We start from the raw sequence: 14,140 nt of genomic DNA on the forward strand, positions 1-14,140 counted from the left end.
TGTGTGTGTGTGTGTGTGTGTGGGCACGCTGACTCTGTGGTTGCTTGGTTGCTCTGGTACGAGGGCAGTGGCAGCAGGAATGTGTAGCACGGTGAGAAGGCTACTTATTGGATATTTCATGCTTTTGTCTAGGAGGCTTTATTGCTGTAGTAGCCAGAGGAAATCCAGGGGTGAGCGGATTATCTCTCAGCTTATCCCAACACTTCTAATATCACGCCATTCACTCCCACAGCCCTTATCTACAGGCGTGTCAATTTCTTTTCTTTGTTTTCTTTATTTTGGGTTACAAACTCCCTGTTTCCCCTCCTCCTCCTCTTCCGGATAGCCCGGCATTATCGCCACTGTTTTCCAGAGGGATAGAGCAGGGGCCAGAGAGACAGAGCACTTGCTGTGAAATTCCCAGGAGAAGGTGGTGCCCCCCAAGCGGCAGAGAAAATACAGGGTGATGGAGAAGTGAGGAAGAGAAATAAACTCTCCTCCCCTCACTGTGCATCACCCTGGGAGCTAAAAATAAATAAAGCGGTGTGTCTCTGCACTGCCATCGTAGGGGTTGTTAACACATTAAAAATGTAATTAATAGCCTGAGTTGAGAGAGTTAAAACAATCCTTATACCAGCGGTGTTTAGACAGAAGATTATTGTGTCTGTTTTTGAGTATTGCACAGAGCCACTGTTGGAATCTGCTGTTGGCTCTCATTCTGGCCCAGCTTATGAGACTGTTCAACAAAATTGGACTGGTCATCCAGAATTACAGGATAAATCGTACAAATATTTTCAAACATACTTTGCACAGTCTGAATCCATTTTTGTCTTATATGCAGTCAGAATGTGGTATTGAAGTGGGGGAAACCCATTGCTGATGGTTTTACTAACCTCCAAAAGAAACAAATACGATTCTTGCAGTCTTGCGCATGATGAAGGCTACAACCTTACTCGAGCACTGTGGTAAAGTGTGAGCTTAGGAACTGCCATAGAGAGCAGCTCGGTTATGGTGGGGTTAGATGACTTTGAGGAAGAGTAGAAGAGGTAAGGGCCTGGCTTGGGTACATAATTCTGGTTGACGGCTGATTGAGTGGGCTCTGTTGCAGGCCACGGCCACTGCATGAGCACATCTGAAAGTCTTTATGGAGAGGAAGTGGTAATTGTAAGCAGCCCCCAACCTTCCAAGCCGTCTGATCTCCCCCTCTACTTCAACCCCTTCCCCCTGTTTATTTCTTTCTTTCTCTGTCCCCACCTTCCTTTCCCTCCTATGCTGTTAATCTTTCAGCTAGTTACCATGGCAGACTTTAAATAGACTGACTGACAGGTTCTTTATTGTGGCGGGCACCGTTTGGATCATTTGGTTCCCGCAAAAACTCGTCTTAGCATTTCCCTCATTTCTCACAAATGAAATGGCTCCCTATCTATCGCAGTGTAGAAGCCTGCTGACGCAAGCAGCGGCCTTGTGGTTTTTCTTTTAACTGATAAGGTTCATTCAGAAACATCTTGCAAAGCAAAACAAAAAAATGCAGTTGCTCAAGAAGTGAAAGCCTGGCTACACTGAATCAACTTAACTTTCCATTTGTTTGGCTGTGCTGATACACAGCTGCCCCATCTTCTGTTGGTAGGGCTGCTTCTGCCGTGTGTGTGTGTGTGTGTGTGTGTGTGTGTGTGTGTGTGTGTGTGTGTGTTGGCTTCTATTTTTTTAGGTGTACAGACGTTTTATGGCTTTGTGTTCAATGATATAATGTATCTTAGCTTGTCTCGGCCTGGGGCCGTGAAGGGGAAACTGTGTATTAGAGGTGGAGTGGCAGCAGATTAGTGTGAGGTCAACAGCTCAGCAGTCTGCTGCTGAGAAGTGATCTCATCTGAGTATAGGCACAGTGTGCCAGCTCTTACTGTAGTGCTGACCTCAGGAAGGTAGTTAACTACACATTATAGGCTGAAAAAACACACAGACGGACAAAATTGATCCTCAGTGTCCCCAAAGGATGGAGAAGCACCACACTAGATAGGCTTTTACCTTTGCCAGCTCTTTGGACTAAGTAACCTTTCCTGTAAGCCTGTCAATAAATTTTGTCATGTGGTGCATCTTTACAGATCTGCTCAACATAAGCTATGAGACCATCACATGCAAACTGACCCGTACAGAATGTAGATTTTAATTTAAATGTATACCTGTAAATTTATTGGGCATAGATAGTTAGTTGTGGTTCACAGTTGAGCAAGCTAAAGGATGACATATCCACAGCTGTATCAATCGGCTTACTGTTTTACTTGTCATTTCCACAGCTATGGAAAAGCCGCGTTTTGTCTGGAGGAGCTGATGATGACCAATCCTCACAATCACTTGTACTGTGAGCAGTACGCTGAGGTAGGTACCCGCCTGGATGTCCATCATCAAGCATGGGGGCAAACTGGAATAAATGTTAGCTCTCTCTGAATGGTGCCTCTCTGTAACACAGAGAGACACCGACACGCACTTAACGTCACTGGGAATATAGGCCCATGAAAGGAGATGTGTTTACATGTGCTTGTCATGTATTGCTTATTCAGATGTCATGCTGTCATTACTTGAACTCTCCTTTAGCACAGCTTATTGGCCATGTTTAATGCCTCCTCACACAGGTGAAGTACACTCAAGGGGGGCTGGAAAACCTGGAGCTGTCCAGAAAGTATTTTGCCCAGGCGCTGAGGCTGAACAACAGAAACATGAGGGCATTGTTTGGTCTGTATATGGTGAGTACTGCTTTGCCTGAAGAGAAAGTCAGACAGAAAGAGAGAAGAAGGGAGAGAAAGAAAAAACAAAAACAGAAGAACCTTTTTTGTAACCCTGTGGTTTGTCAAGGTTAAGGCTGGCTGCTGAGTGTGTCGAGCAAGACCGTACTGTATGTGTGTAAGTGTGTTTTTGGGGGAGCGAAGAAGGGGCTCTCAGACAGGTCAGCTCACTGCTGACTCAGACAGTGAACTCCAGCATTGGAAAAGTCTGCCCCTATGGAGCTCTTTATTTTAGTAATAATACCCCTTCGGTGAGGCTTTTTTATGTTTATAACTTAAATAAATAAAGTAGTCACGGAGTAAAAAAGAGAAACGTGCAAGAGAGAGAGCAGTACAACTGCTGCAAGCGTTTTGTCACCGGCAAATTATCCAACCAGGTGCCAGTTTGATTGTAGTCTTGGCCCAACAGCACTTTCATCTACATATTCGTTTAAACAGGATGTTGTCTGCTAGTGCCAATGCATCATATGTAAGTGAGACTTGACATAAAAACACAAACGAAGCGGCGCAGGGAATAAAATGTGGAGAGGAGAAGCAGATCTAACAGAGAGCCCCAGTGTTTTCCTCTAGCAGCCCATACCCTCTGAAAGCGCACAGAGGTGTAGGCAGAGTACAGGAGGAGCAGCGCAGGGTCAAACCAAGACATCCGCTTCTGTTAACTGTCACGTTCATCTGGAGATAGAGCAGGCCCCTGTACGGTTTCCTGACAAGTCATCGACTGACACTCGGCCCTTTAATGGATACTTCAGGTGGGAGTTTATTCTTATATCAGTCACAGACCTGTCTTAAGAGTGTGTTTTGTCAGCTAGTCTCGGTGGTCCAGATCTTGACAGGTGCAAGAAGTTCAGTGAAAGGACGGGAATCTTCCACCATCTCGCAGTCAGTTTCGACAGAAGACCTGGTAGCACTGACCACAGTTGGGTTGTGGGTTAGTTACTCACAACACTTGCGTGGGGATTCCCCTCCATAATGGTGCGCACTGTTATCCATGGGGATAGCCTGTCTGGGTTGACATAATCTAAATAAATGTTTCTCTTCAGTAAAAAAAAGAAATACAGAAAATGCTTACTAAAAAATACAGAAGCCAAACCATTTGTCAGAAAAAACAGGGCCAGGTTGATTGGTGTGTAGTTAAAACTTCAGCGCACTGGTAGGGAGGGCTTTGAAGTGCAGGCAGGGTAAGCCCTCTGGGGTTTGCTGCGTGGAGATGATGGCAGGAACATGGGAAAGACATGGGATTTGTGGTTCGGCGGCGAGCTGCGCGCCTGGGCTTTTTATTTTATTTTTAGAAGACATACAACGTCGTTTCATCGCCGTGAATCGATGGTGTTTGAGAAATTAGGCCCCGTTAAGTGACAATTTACGTACGAAGCATTAAAAGACTCACTTTTTCCTCCCCATAAATGATTTCTCCTGTGTCATCAGGCCAAGGTCTGTTTTTTCTCTTCATTCTGCCACAATGACTAGTGGAGTGGTAGACGGTAAGAGTGGTTGCACATTCATCTCAATTACGCTTTTATTGCTGTTTCACCAAGTTTTGATATAAGAACACCCCTTCCCCTGTTCTCTCCTTTTCTTCTTCTTCCCCTTCTCTGTTTTTCCTCTAGTCTGCAAGTCACATTGCTGCCAGTCCAAAAGTTAGTGCCAAGGTGAAGAAGGACAACATGAAGTACGCTGCATGGGCTGCCACTCAAATTAATAGAGCCTATAAGGTGAGTTTCACATAGGTTTTCACTAGGCTTGATTATCTTAGCTTCACTATATATTTTATTCTTGCCACTATCTATCTCTGTCTAGGTATCTCTGTCTTCTTCTGAAAAACATCTTTTTCTTTTTCCCACATCCCCCTTCATCTCGCCAGACACTGAAAACCACCAATTGCATTATCTTAGGACTCTTTTGTTGTGTTTTAGCTTTCATTGGGTATCTGCACACAATATCCAGACACCCAGAAATCCCCTCATTTGCATTATATATGAGAAGTATTCACCACCACCAAATGACCCCTGAATACACAGCAGTCCCGAAGGATGCCTTTGACTTGCCAGTGTCTGTCGGTGTGTCTGGGTACATTTACTGTTAATGTGTTGATTTAAGGCCACAGCGTCTGCTAAGACTTTATTCCACACCCTGGCTCCACAGATGAGCTTCTCGCAGAGCCACAAGCTGATTCTCCGAGGACACCAATCACGTTAGGCTGTAGCAGAGAGTTGTCTAGTTCATTCGTTCTCAAAGTGAGGTTCAATGACCGTTAAGCGCCTTTGAACTGAATCTAACATGTCCCAAGCAAATTCATGAACCTAATTATAGACTTTATTGTTAATTTTTAGTCACAGTGATTCTTAACTAGTTTAATGGAAAGTCAACAAATTCAAATATCGTCCCGGAGATTTAATCTGATTAGCAGTGGCCATCATTTGTGTCCATTTGAGGATCCGTGAGAAGGACATTTTAGGACCCTTGAGGTGACTCCGACCTGTTACCATTCAGAGAGAATGAACACGTGCAAACATGGGCGATAAAAAATACCATATTAGTCTCAGCACATGCACGCAAAGCAAAGGGGGGGGGGGGAGTGAGGAGCAACTCAGATGGTATCACTAAAATGGTTTATACCATTGTCATGGCAACCCCAAGAATGAAAGCATAAAAGAACTCTTATTTGTCATGCGGGCCATGTGTGTTGCTTATTTGGGCATCGACAGTTAAACATGTAATAAGCGGTTCCTTGCTCGGCTTGTGTGGGTCCTGTTGTGAGAGATGCTCCCCGCTGAGCCTCTAAAGACATCGTCTCACCACACTCAGCTCTCCTCGCCTCATAGACACATTTCAGATGTTGAGCACTCAGACAAGTTTAAGGACTGTTGGAAAATAGTGTGCACATGAGTAACGTCACAGTGAATGGCTCTTTTGGAGCTCTTGTAGAAGTGTCATGGAAGAGCTCTAAGCTTTTACTTGGGCCTTTAGGTTTGAGTTAAAGTGGAATTACTGTCGTAAGTGAAGAGGTGCAGCTTGCTTAGTTTAAGTTAACACTTCATATGTAAGCAGATATGAATCACCTTGATAAACAGAACAATGTAGTGGTGGTTTGGACATCAAAATTAGTCAAATGTCTCAATTGATGGCCACACTACTCGTCCCCTTTTAATCAGAGGTTCAAAAGAGTGAGAGGGTGTGAAAAAATAAATCATATTTGTAGGGAACCTGGCAGCATCTAAATATCTGATGCGTCCAAGACACCAGGCTCTGACTGACATCTTAAGTGGAGTACAAGGGCAAGGCGAAAGGGCAGACAGCCGATAACATGTTTGTTTGAGACACAGTCCTCCACGTTCTGTACAGTCTGTTAATGAACACTCTTTTCTGTTGACATATTACACTACATTTTATATTTCAAACCGTTTATCCATTACTGGCAATTGCCAGAGTGTATATAAGTACAAGCTTTGAACCAGACCTATTATAACATTACTTTGGGACTTCATCTGAAACTTGTTACAGGGATTTGACAGCAGCGTAACCAGTAGTGTAGCACATGTTTTCCTTGCTTAAAAAATGTCTTTATTGCTAAGGAGGTTTGGGAGAGTTTTTACCCACAGACAGGGAACACACATCTATGTTTGGTGATGTTGGCTGTAATGAATCAAATAGATTAGATAGATAGCTATTTGCTGCCAAATACTAACTTACATATAACTATATACAATTAAGTGGATTATTTATACTAACAGGTTAATTGAAATAGATATTCAGTTCAGAACAGTAATTAACTTTGCACCTCTATAACGAGAGACTGGTGCATCGGAGGGGGATAGGAGAGTCAAAAGTAGTAAAGGAAAAACTCCCGCGCACTGTCTAACTTTTTTAACTTAAATTACTGTGACCAGGCTAGCATAGCGTAGCCCTGATCGATCCGAACTCCATTCAGAAAACAAACATTTTAGAAGTTGTTGTCCTGCTGTCTTGCTGAAAGACCTGACAAAGCATGAATTCATATGTTTAACAAATCTGCATCATATTGTAGCTATTTCGGCATCAGTTTAATCCGTTTATTGCTAATTAATCACAGCAAAATGTTTACTTTGGGTTCATACAGCTGTAGTAATGGCGAGTTGTGTTTATTCGCGTTATCACGTTGTGTGTGAACACTCAGCAGTTGTCCAGCGATAAAACCCCCACCAGGAGAGCATTGCGTGGATTAAATTTGTGTTTGGTCTGAATGTGGCATTAGGCCACATCCACACTACTATGTTTTCATTTTAAAACGGAGACCTTTAGCTACGTTTGCACCTCCTGTCCAGACTAAAATGGTGAATCCAAAGACCTAAAACAGAGAAGTTCGAAAACCCTGCAGATCCCGTTTTCGTTTTAAAACTCCGGAGTTGCAAATTAGTGCGGAAAGGCCAAAACGGAGGACTTTAAAAAAGACACTCACATTTAGCTTCTTGATTGGGTCTTATAGATCATGTAAAGTAAAAACACAGATCTATTGACAGTGTTTTTGTTGTGGTATTTTTATAAAAAAAAATGTATACTATTCAAATAACACTTAATACACTTGTGCTGTCCATGTCGTTGCTTTGTGGCTTTCTTCTACAGTCACTTTGTACTCCTGTGTTAGTTTCAGTAACAGTTCCACATTCCATGTAAAAATACCTCTGGTGTGGTTCTTCCTTTTGTAGTATTACTTTTTTCTTTTGTCAAATCTTCTGAAACTACGGAGTAGACAATCTGCTTTCTGTTTATACTGGCACGCGCATGCTCAGTGAAGGTGAATGGTCAGTAGATGTGCGTTTTCAGTCGTTTTAATATGAACATCATACGCAGCTAAATGCTGCCGTGCAAGCCATTATTCAGATCATTTTTAACAAATGCTTTCAAAAAGTGGTGGCTACATGTCCCCAGCTTCCCCAGTGTAGATGACTGTCCCTCCCTGCCCCCTCTTCTGCCTGGCAGGGCCACCACAGCTCTTTTACTCCTTCAAGTGCCTGTGCCTGCTCTATGCAGGGTACTTCAGCTGATGTTGAAGCTACCGCCGCCCCTGCAGCAAACATATCCAGTGTTTCCCACACATAGGCTTTACTTGGGCGGGCCGCCCAGGTAGATTAACATCCGCCCAAGTAAATTTGGCGAACCATTTTAAAATCGTTCTTGATTGCAGCGCTGCGCAGCGCATATTCGCTCCGCACATCCTCTCTCTCTCGCTCTCACTCGCAAACACGGACAATGGATCCAGTCTGTGAATTGAATGGTTGGTATCATAAACAGCACTGCACAAATCTGTTGAACACAGCGCTGTCAATGTCAGACTCATCTTCAAAACAGTTATTAGCAAGCATGTAAGGTGCCTAGCTAATAAGGATAGCTATGTTAACTTTGGAAAACAGCTGACGAAGTTAGCACACTGTATAACTGGTAGTCAGTAGGTGCGTTCGAGATAACTATGGCTGACTTTCACCGTCTTGATAGATAGGGGAATAAAAACAGCGCCGTCAAACACAATCTACCTCCGGTAGACTGCGTGAGCGTTACTTTGAGCTTAGAACAATGATCAGACCTTGCTCCCACAAGGTCTAGTGACATTTTGCAGCACAGGTGTTGTGCCGAATTCTGGATGCCTGCCGTGAATGGCATACACCTCGCGGGAGGTAATACTATTTTAAGCTGAGAAAAGAGGTGGATGCAAATATCGCCGGAACGTAGCCTACATCATCTGTTTTACCGAATTATGCATTCAGTTCTTAAGGTCCTTTTCAGACACTTTGCTGGTCACATTGTTTGAACGCGGTTAATGCCACATGTTTTTGCTGAATCTCTACTAAGTGTATTAATATGTTAACGATTCTTACTGATCATTTATCACTATTGATGAATCACACAAAGAGTAGTATAGCGTTTAAAAGCAGCACTTAATGCATTTTCATGCAGTCCTCAGCGGGCATGCAACATTAGGCATAACACCTGTGAAAGTCGACTGCACACACCCAGGGGGGTGGGGACTAGTAAGAGATGTGATTGGGCCAGCCCAATGTCAGTATAGAAAATTACCCAATGGGCCGCTGTCCATGCTTTATAGGCCGATCGTTGGCCCGTTTTTTAAAAACAGTTTATATAATATAAATAAATGAATTATGTTACACCGGCCCCAAAGGACCGTTGGCCCACCGGGTATTTGCCCGGTATGCCAGATTACCAGTCCAGTCCTGGCTGTTTGAGACAAGAGAAATGACGAGGTGTCAGGTTGCCTCGTTTTTTTTATTGTTTTTTTGGGGGGCGTTTTTTCGTTCTCCACCTCCCATTTAAATGACTTCTGAGGTCTTTAAAAGCGGCGGTGTGGGCCTCCATTAGACAGCTGCAGGCTGCTGTGGGCTTGTGCTTGCTGATTGATGGCTCCTTTAAAGCGTTGCTCATGTCAGTCGTCCACTTTTATTGGGCCCCGATACCTGGTGATTGTCATACCTCAGTGAGAGAAAAAGGTGGGTAGGTGAGTGCAAGTGGGAGCAGATGTCAGTGAGAGGTCACGAATGACTGGGTCCCATTTTAAAAACAAAAAAAAATGTAATTACCTTGGTGTGGTTGGTTGACATGTGAAAGGCCTGATATGTGGGTTGTAGGTGCAAGGGGCTTCAAAGCATCCCTACATGGCCTTCCCTCTTGCCCTAACTCTCTAAACTGATTCTCTGATTAGCTCCTCTGTCACGGACTACAGGCTCCCGCTGAGTCATGACTCTTATTATCAGATGCTCTAAATAGATGTGGAGCTGTCTGGTCTGCTCCTACTGTTGTGGAACAGGGCAGGAGTTAATGTGGTGGTCTCACCTCAGGCTAAGGAGATAATTGACTACCGGGCCCGGGGTAATGGCGCATTAGGCAGCAAGGCAATGAAATGCACTGATCATTATAGCTACCCTACCACACACCCCAAATCTAGAAGTATGAGTCACACTGGGAAATGACGCAGCCAATTTGCACACCTTAGCCATCTGCCCTCTCTAAGTTAGAGTTTGGTAAATGTGGAAGGAAAAAAACTTTTACCATGGAAATCCACTATAGGCATAAAATAGTGATGAAATAATAATCGTGCCCTTAGGCTTATATCTACTTTATGCTTTTTTTAACTCAATCTGTACAGTATGGGTAACAATGTCACAAACTACTAGATCCCAAATAGATTTTTGTTATTGTGGTTATATAAATCCCGTTAATGGTGCTAGGTTTCTGCTAGACCACCCCGTTAATACGGCTGCGGGCCTCCTTTTTTTTGACCGCAGTGAAAAATTGTTTTTGAAAGGGTAAAATCCCAACAAATATGTATTTAAGCAGAATATTTCGTTAGATTTCAATACATTTTGACTTTTGGCCTTCACAACGTTCGGGAGTTATTGGAAATTTTGGATGAAACTATCCTAAGCAGACACCACTGGGATCTAATTCCACAAACAATATATCGACGTAGTCTAATATTTATCTGCAACTGTGCAGAAATACTGGGTTTAACCATAATGAATGCAAAAAAAGCTGTGCAGCATTTGATGTTGTTGATTTAGAATTCTTCAGACAACTGTGTGTATTTCACGTATTGAAAATATTATGTATATATGAGTATGGTGCTTTTGCTTCTGTCTGAGGGTTCATCTCTCAACTGGAACTACATGTGCTCTCTCATCAGGTGGCATTGAAACAGAATCCCCTGCCTGTGTCTGACTCTGGGTAAAAACAGGGTGTTTTCATAATGATTCAATTGAAAGGACCCCGCAATGCTGTTGCATCCTGCTTGTCCTTTGCTGTTCAGCTCTGTTGTTGTTGCTGACTTATCTGCAATGCTTATTCACAGCAGCAGAAGTTGATGAAGATTAATTGAATTGAAGAAGATGATTAATATGCTGCAAATTATCCTGGGGTTTTTACTTCACTACACCGGTTTTGAAATTGCATAAGGGTGTATTGGCGCTCATTGCTGTCTGCCACCGTGTTTATTTTTATACATGCATCCACCAGGAGTCTCCAAAGTATTAAACATTTTCAGATCACTTAGACGCTTTAATTTGTACATTTTGAACCCCATACTTTTGAACCCCCAAGATTTTCATCACTTGAGATATTCACTTTTTTCCTTAATCTTGGTTCTTAAGAATAAATGTTTCAAATTTGGCGAAGACATTCATGTCCCCCTGAGGATCAATTGTAATAACCCTTGTGATCTTCTGACTTTTCATCTGGCACCATCATCCGGTTAAACTTTTTATTTGACCAATACTTTATTCCAAATGCCTGAAAAACTAATGACATTCCCATCAGCCTCAGCTGTACTTTGTTCTTGGTGCTAATCTGCAAATGTTAGCATGCTAACACGCGTGTGGTGAGTTAGGTGGTGAACAAGGTAAATATTATACCTGCTGAACATCAGCATTTTACCTCATTATGAGCATGTTAGCATTTTCCTCAACTTGGACACATCCTTGTGATCGGATACTAGCTCCACCAGCAACACTAGCAACACTTCTGACCTTGACAATAATGTAATAATAACACAAATATAAATGTATTTAAATCCTTATATCTACAGAGGGGCTGCAGCACAATTTAACCTCTTGTTGTTCATATCTCATTTGCTTCTCTGCAAATTATGCATTCATAAATTCATTCTATCTGATACAGAACATTTATGCATAAGTTACATGCGAGGGAACAACTGGGATCTCCAACACCCAGCTTCCTACAGCTAGTATCCAGTCACAAGAACATTCTGAAGCAACGAGCACTAGCCAGTCACAGCTTGTGGTAAAAAAACAAACAAATAAAACCTCTTAGCATACATCTGATCGGCTTTGCATCATAAATTAGCAAGTGCCAAGGCTGCACCAATTTCTGGGTGAAAGAATCGCCCTCTCGCATAATGAGAGAAAAAGGAAAATGCTGAAAAGCTGATCAGATTTGAGGCATATAAGATACTTGATTATTCACTGTTAGTGTGTTTAAATGATGCCGATGATAGATACTACTGTTGGATAGCTAGCTGAAGATGGAGACTACTGTAGTACAGTCATACATCAACATTATAACAGCATCAGACTGTCGTCTCCACCTAAATGTGAGCCTAGCCAAGCTCAAACAGTTGGATATCAACAGGTTGGTTAATTACAATCAACAGATACTGAGTGATTCAGTCAAAATGTTTGGTATTCTGTCCGCCAAAAAGCAGCATAACCATGACGTTTTACGAAGTACCTGTATGTGCCAGTTTGATGTATGCTGTTAGCTTTTAGTTCAAAGCACCGCTATGCTTAAGTGCAGCCTCACAGAGCTAGCTGCCAGTGTGGCTGTAGACTCTTAGTCTTCTACATTAACAATAAATGAAATTGTTAATGTAGCTTTATTTGATGTCTTATTGTAGCTGGCAGAAAGTTAATAGTTAGTTAACGAGTAGCTAAGATGGAATGTGATGTGAAATTAGCAAAAACCTGCATCTGAATGAATGAAGTTGCACCAATTTAGATTTACTGACGAATAATTATTAAATAGTTTTAGGAAGATTTCGTGAGGATTTATGTCTATATATAAATATGGGTGAAGTGAGGTTAATTAGACTGACCTTTTTATTATTTCCCTGGTCCCCTGCCCAAGGTTAAGGAAATTGTCTTTCTCTTTGGTATTTATTGAGGGGATGCCTTGTCAATTGTAAAGTTTAATTGGGTAGAAAAAGTGTTTGCCTGTATGTGGGCGCATGACTAATCCTAGATGTGCTTGTGGATTATAATTTGCGGCACTTCCTGTGAAACCCTCTGGAAATTGTGGAAATTAGAGTGGGGTGTTATGTACTCCTGTACTAGAGGCCATGGAAGTTGACTAATCATGTGGACATCCTGTATTTGAGCTCTGACACAGAGAGCGAGCTCAAATAGCACTTATGCAACTGTTGAGGAAAACCCCTCCGATTCAAGGTATTATTCTACTTTGCATGACCTGTTTATCAATTTTATCTAATGCCCACTGTTATTTTTGCTTCTAGCTTTGCAAACAGGAATGTCTTTGCTGTGTTCAAATGTGTTTGGCTCTCTATTGCTTTAGTTGGTGGAGAGACCTAATGAGCTGATGTTCTTTTCCCCCTCCCCTCTTTCTTTCTCCGTCCCACTCTGCGTGTTTCTTGCCTTTTTCACCTTCCTTCTCTGACATGCAGCTCGCCGGTCGTGGGACCAAGGAGAACAAATGCTCCATGAAGACGGTGGAGGAGATGTTGGAGTCCATGCAGATCACTATGTCCTAGATGTCCCTCGTCCACACCTTCCTTCTTTCCTCCTGTTCACACGCAGCCACCTGGAGCAACATGGCAGCTCAAATAGCCTTGCAATGTGACCTTTTTTCTTTGTCCCTTTTTAAAGTTTTCTGTAATTGATTGGACTTGACACGGACAATGGAAGACATTTGTTTCCTTCAAGTGCAAAGATATACCCAAACATCTGGAACCTAACACAGCAAGTGCTTATTTAAGTTTAGTTAGGTTCTACATAGTACTAACCCAGCTGTGACTTCCACCAGACTGGATTATACTATCGGTGTCCATCACATGCTGACTTTTAGGTCCACCTTTAACTGATCACTAATTAGCACATCCACATTAAGCCTGTTACTTTGTGACCAGGAAATAACAGACTGTACAGCAAATTTTATTTATAAAGATAAGACCTGTCTGCACTGAGGTAATTTATGACTACATACCTGTAAATGAAACCTCTTTATCTAATACATTTTTTTGTCTAATCTATCAAAATGTCAAGAAAATAAATTTTCTTCATGGAGCAAAGTTTACCAGTTGTTGTTTTTTGGGAGGGATTTACATAAATCTAAATAGTCATGTTATCCCCAGCAGTGACGCTTATTGTTACATTTGAACCTGCTATAATTATCCTGGAGAAGGATGAGAGACATTTTGTCGTTATGAAGGCAACAGGGGCAGTAAAAAAGGGGCCTCTTCTTTCCCAGTGATTCCAGCTGGGAAATCCTGCCTTTCAATTACCCTAGACAGCAGCTGAACCAGCTTCAGCACACTGAAGAACACCTCTGTCATTTCAGTTTAGAGAGCCCCAGAGATCCCTGCCAGTAATTAACACGCCACAAGTTGGAAAGGGGAAAAAATGTGTTCATGAATCTGGGAACTTTCATGACAGACGGGGAAGAAAGACATCTTAGTGCTGCGAGAGGCAGCCCTGGTTTCCTCTGCTGTTAGAGCAGTACGCTCAGTTCACTGGGTTCTGTAATTGTTGAATCTGAAATCATCCAAATGATCATCTTAAGTTGTCGCTCACCCGTGCAGGGTCAGCTGTTACTTCCATTCCTTTTGTTTATTAAGTCGTGGCAGTTGTCTCATAATTTCAATCTTCGGCTGA

General features: G+C 42.4%; 1 protein-coding gene across 1 annotated transcript in view; it reads left to right on the plus strand.

Annotated features, from left to right (window-relative positions):
• emc2 (ER membrane protein complex subunit 2) overlaps positions 1 to 13,552 on the plus strand; it is a 31,890-nt gene extending 18,338 nt beyond the window's left edge. The window contains exons 8-11 of the mRNA XM_046045128.1: positions 2,271 to 2,352; positions 2,607 to 2,717; positions 4,364 to 4,468; positions 12,934 to 13,552. Of these exons, the coding sequence (XP_045901084.1) occupies positions 2,271 to 2,352; positions 2,607 to 2,717; positions 4,364 to 4,468; positions 12,934 to 13,020 (385 nt within the window). The 3' untranslated portion in view covers positions 13,021 to 13,552. The remainder of the gene's footprint in view (positions 1 to 2,270; positions 2,353 to 2,606; positions 2,718 to 4,363; positions 4,469 to 12,933) is intronic.
• Positions 13,553 to 14,140: the final 588 nt, after the last annotated feature.

The sequence above is a fragment of the Micropterus dolomieu genome, linkage group LG03 (assembly GCF_021292245.1).
Source record: "Micropterus dolomieu isolate WLL.071019.BEF.003 ecotype Adirondacks linkage group LG03, ASM2129224v1, whole genome shotgun sequence".
NCBI lineage: Eukaryota > Metazoa > Chordata > Actinopteri > Centrarchiformes > Centrarchidae > Micropterus > Micropterus dolomieu.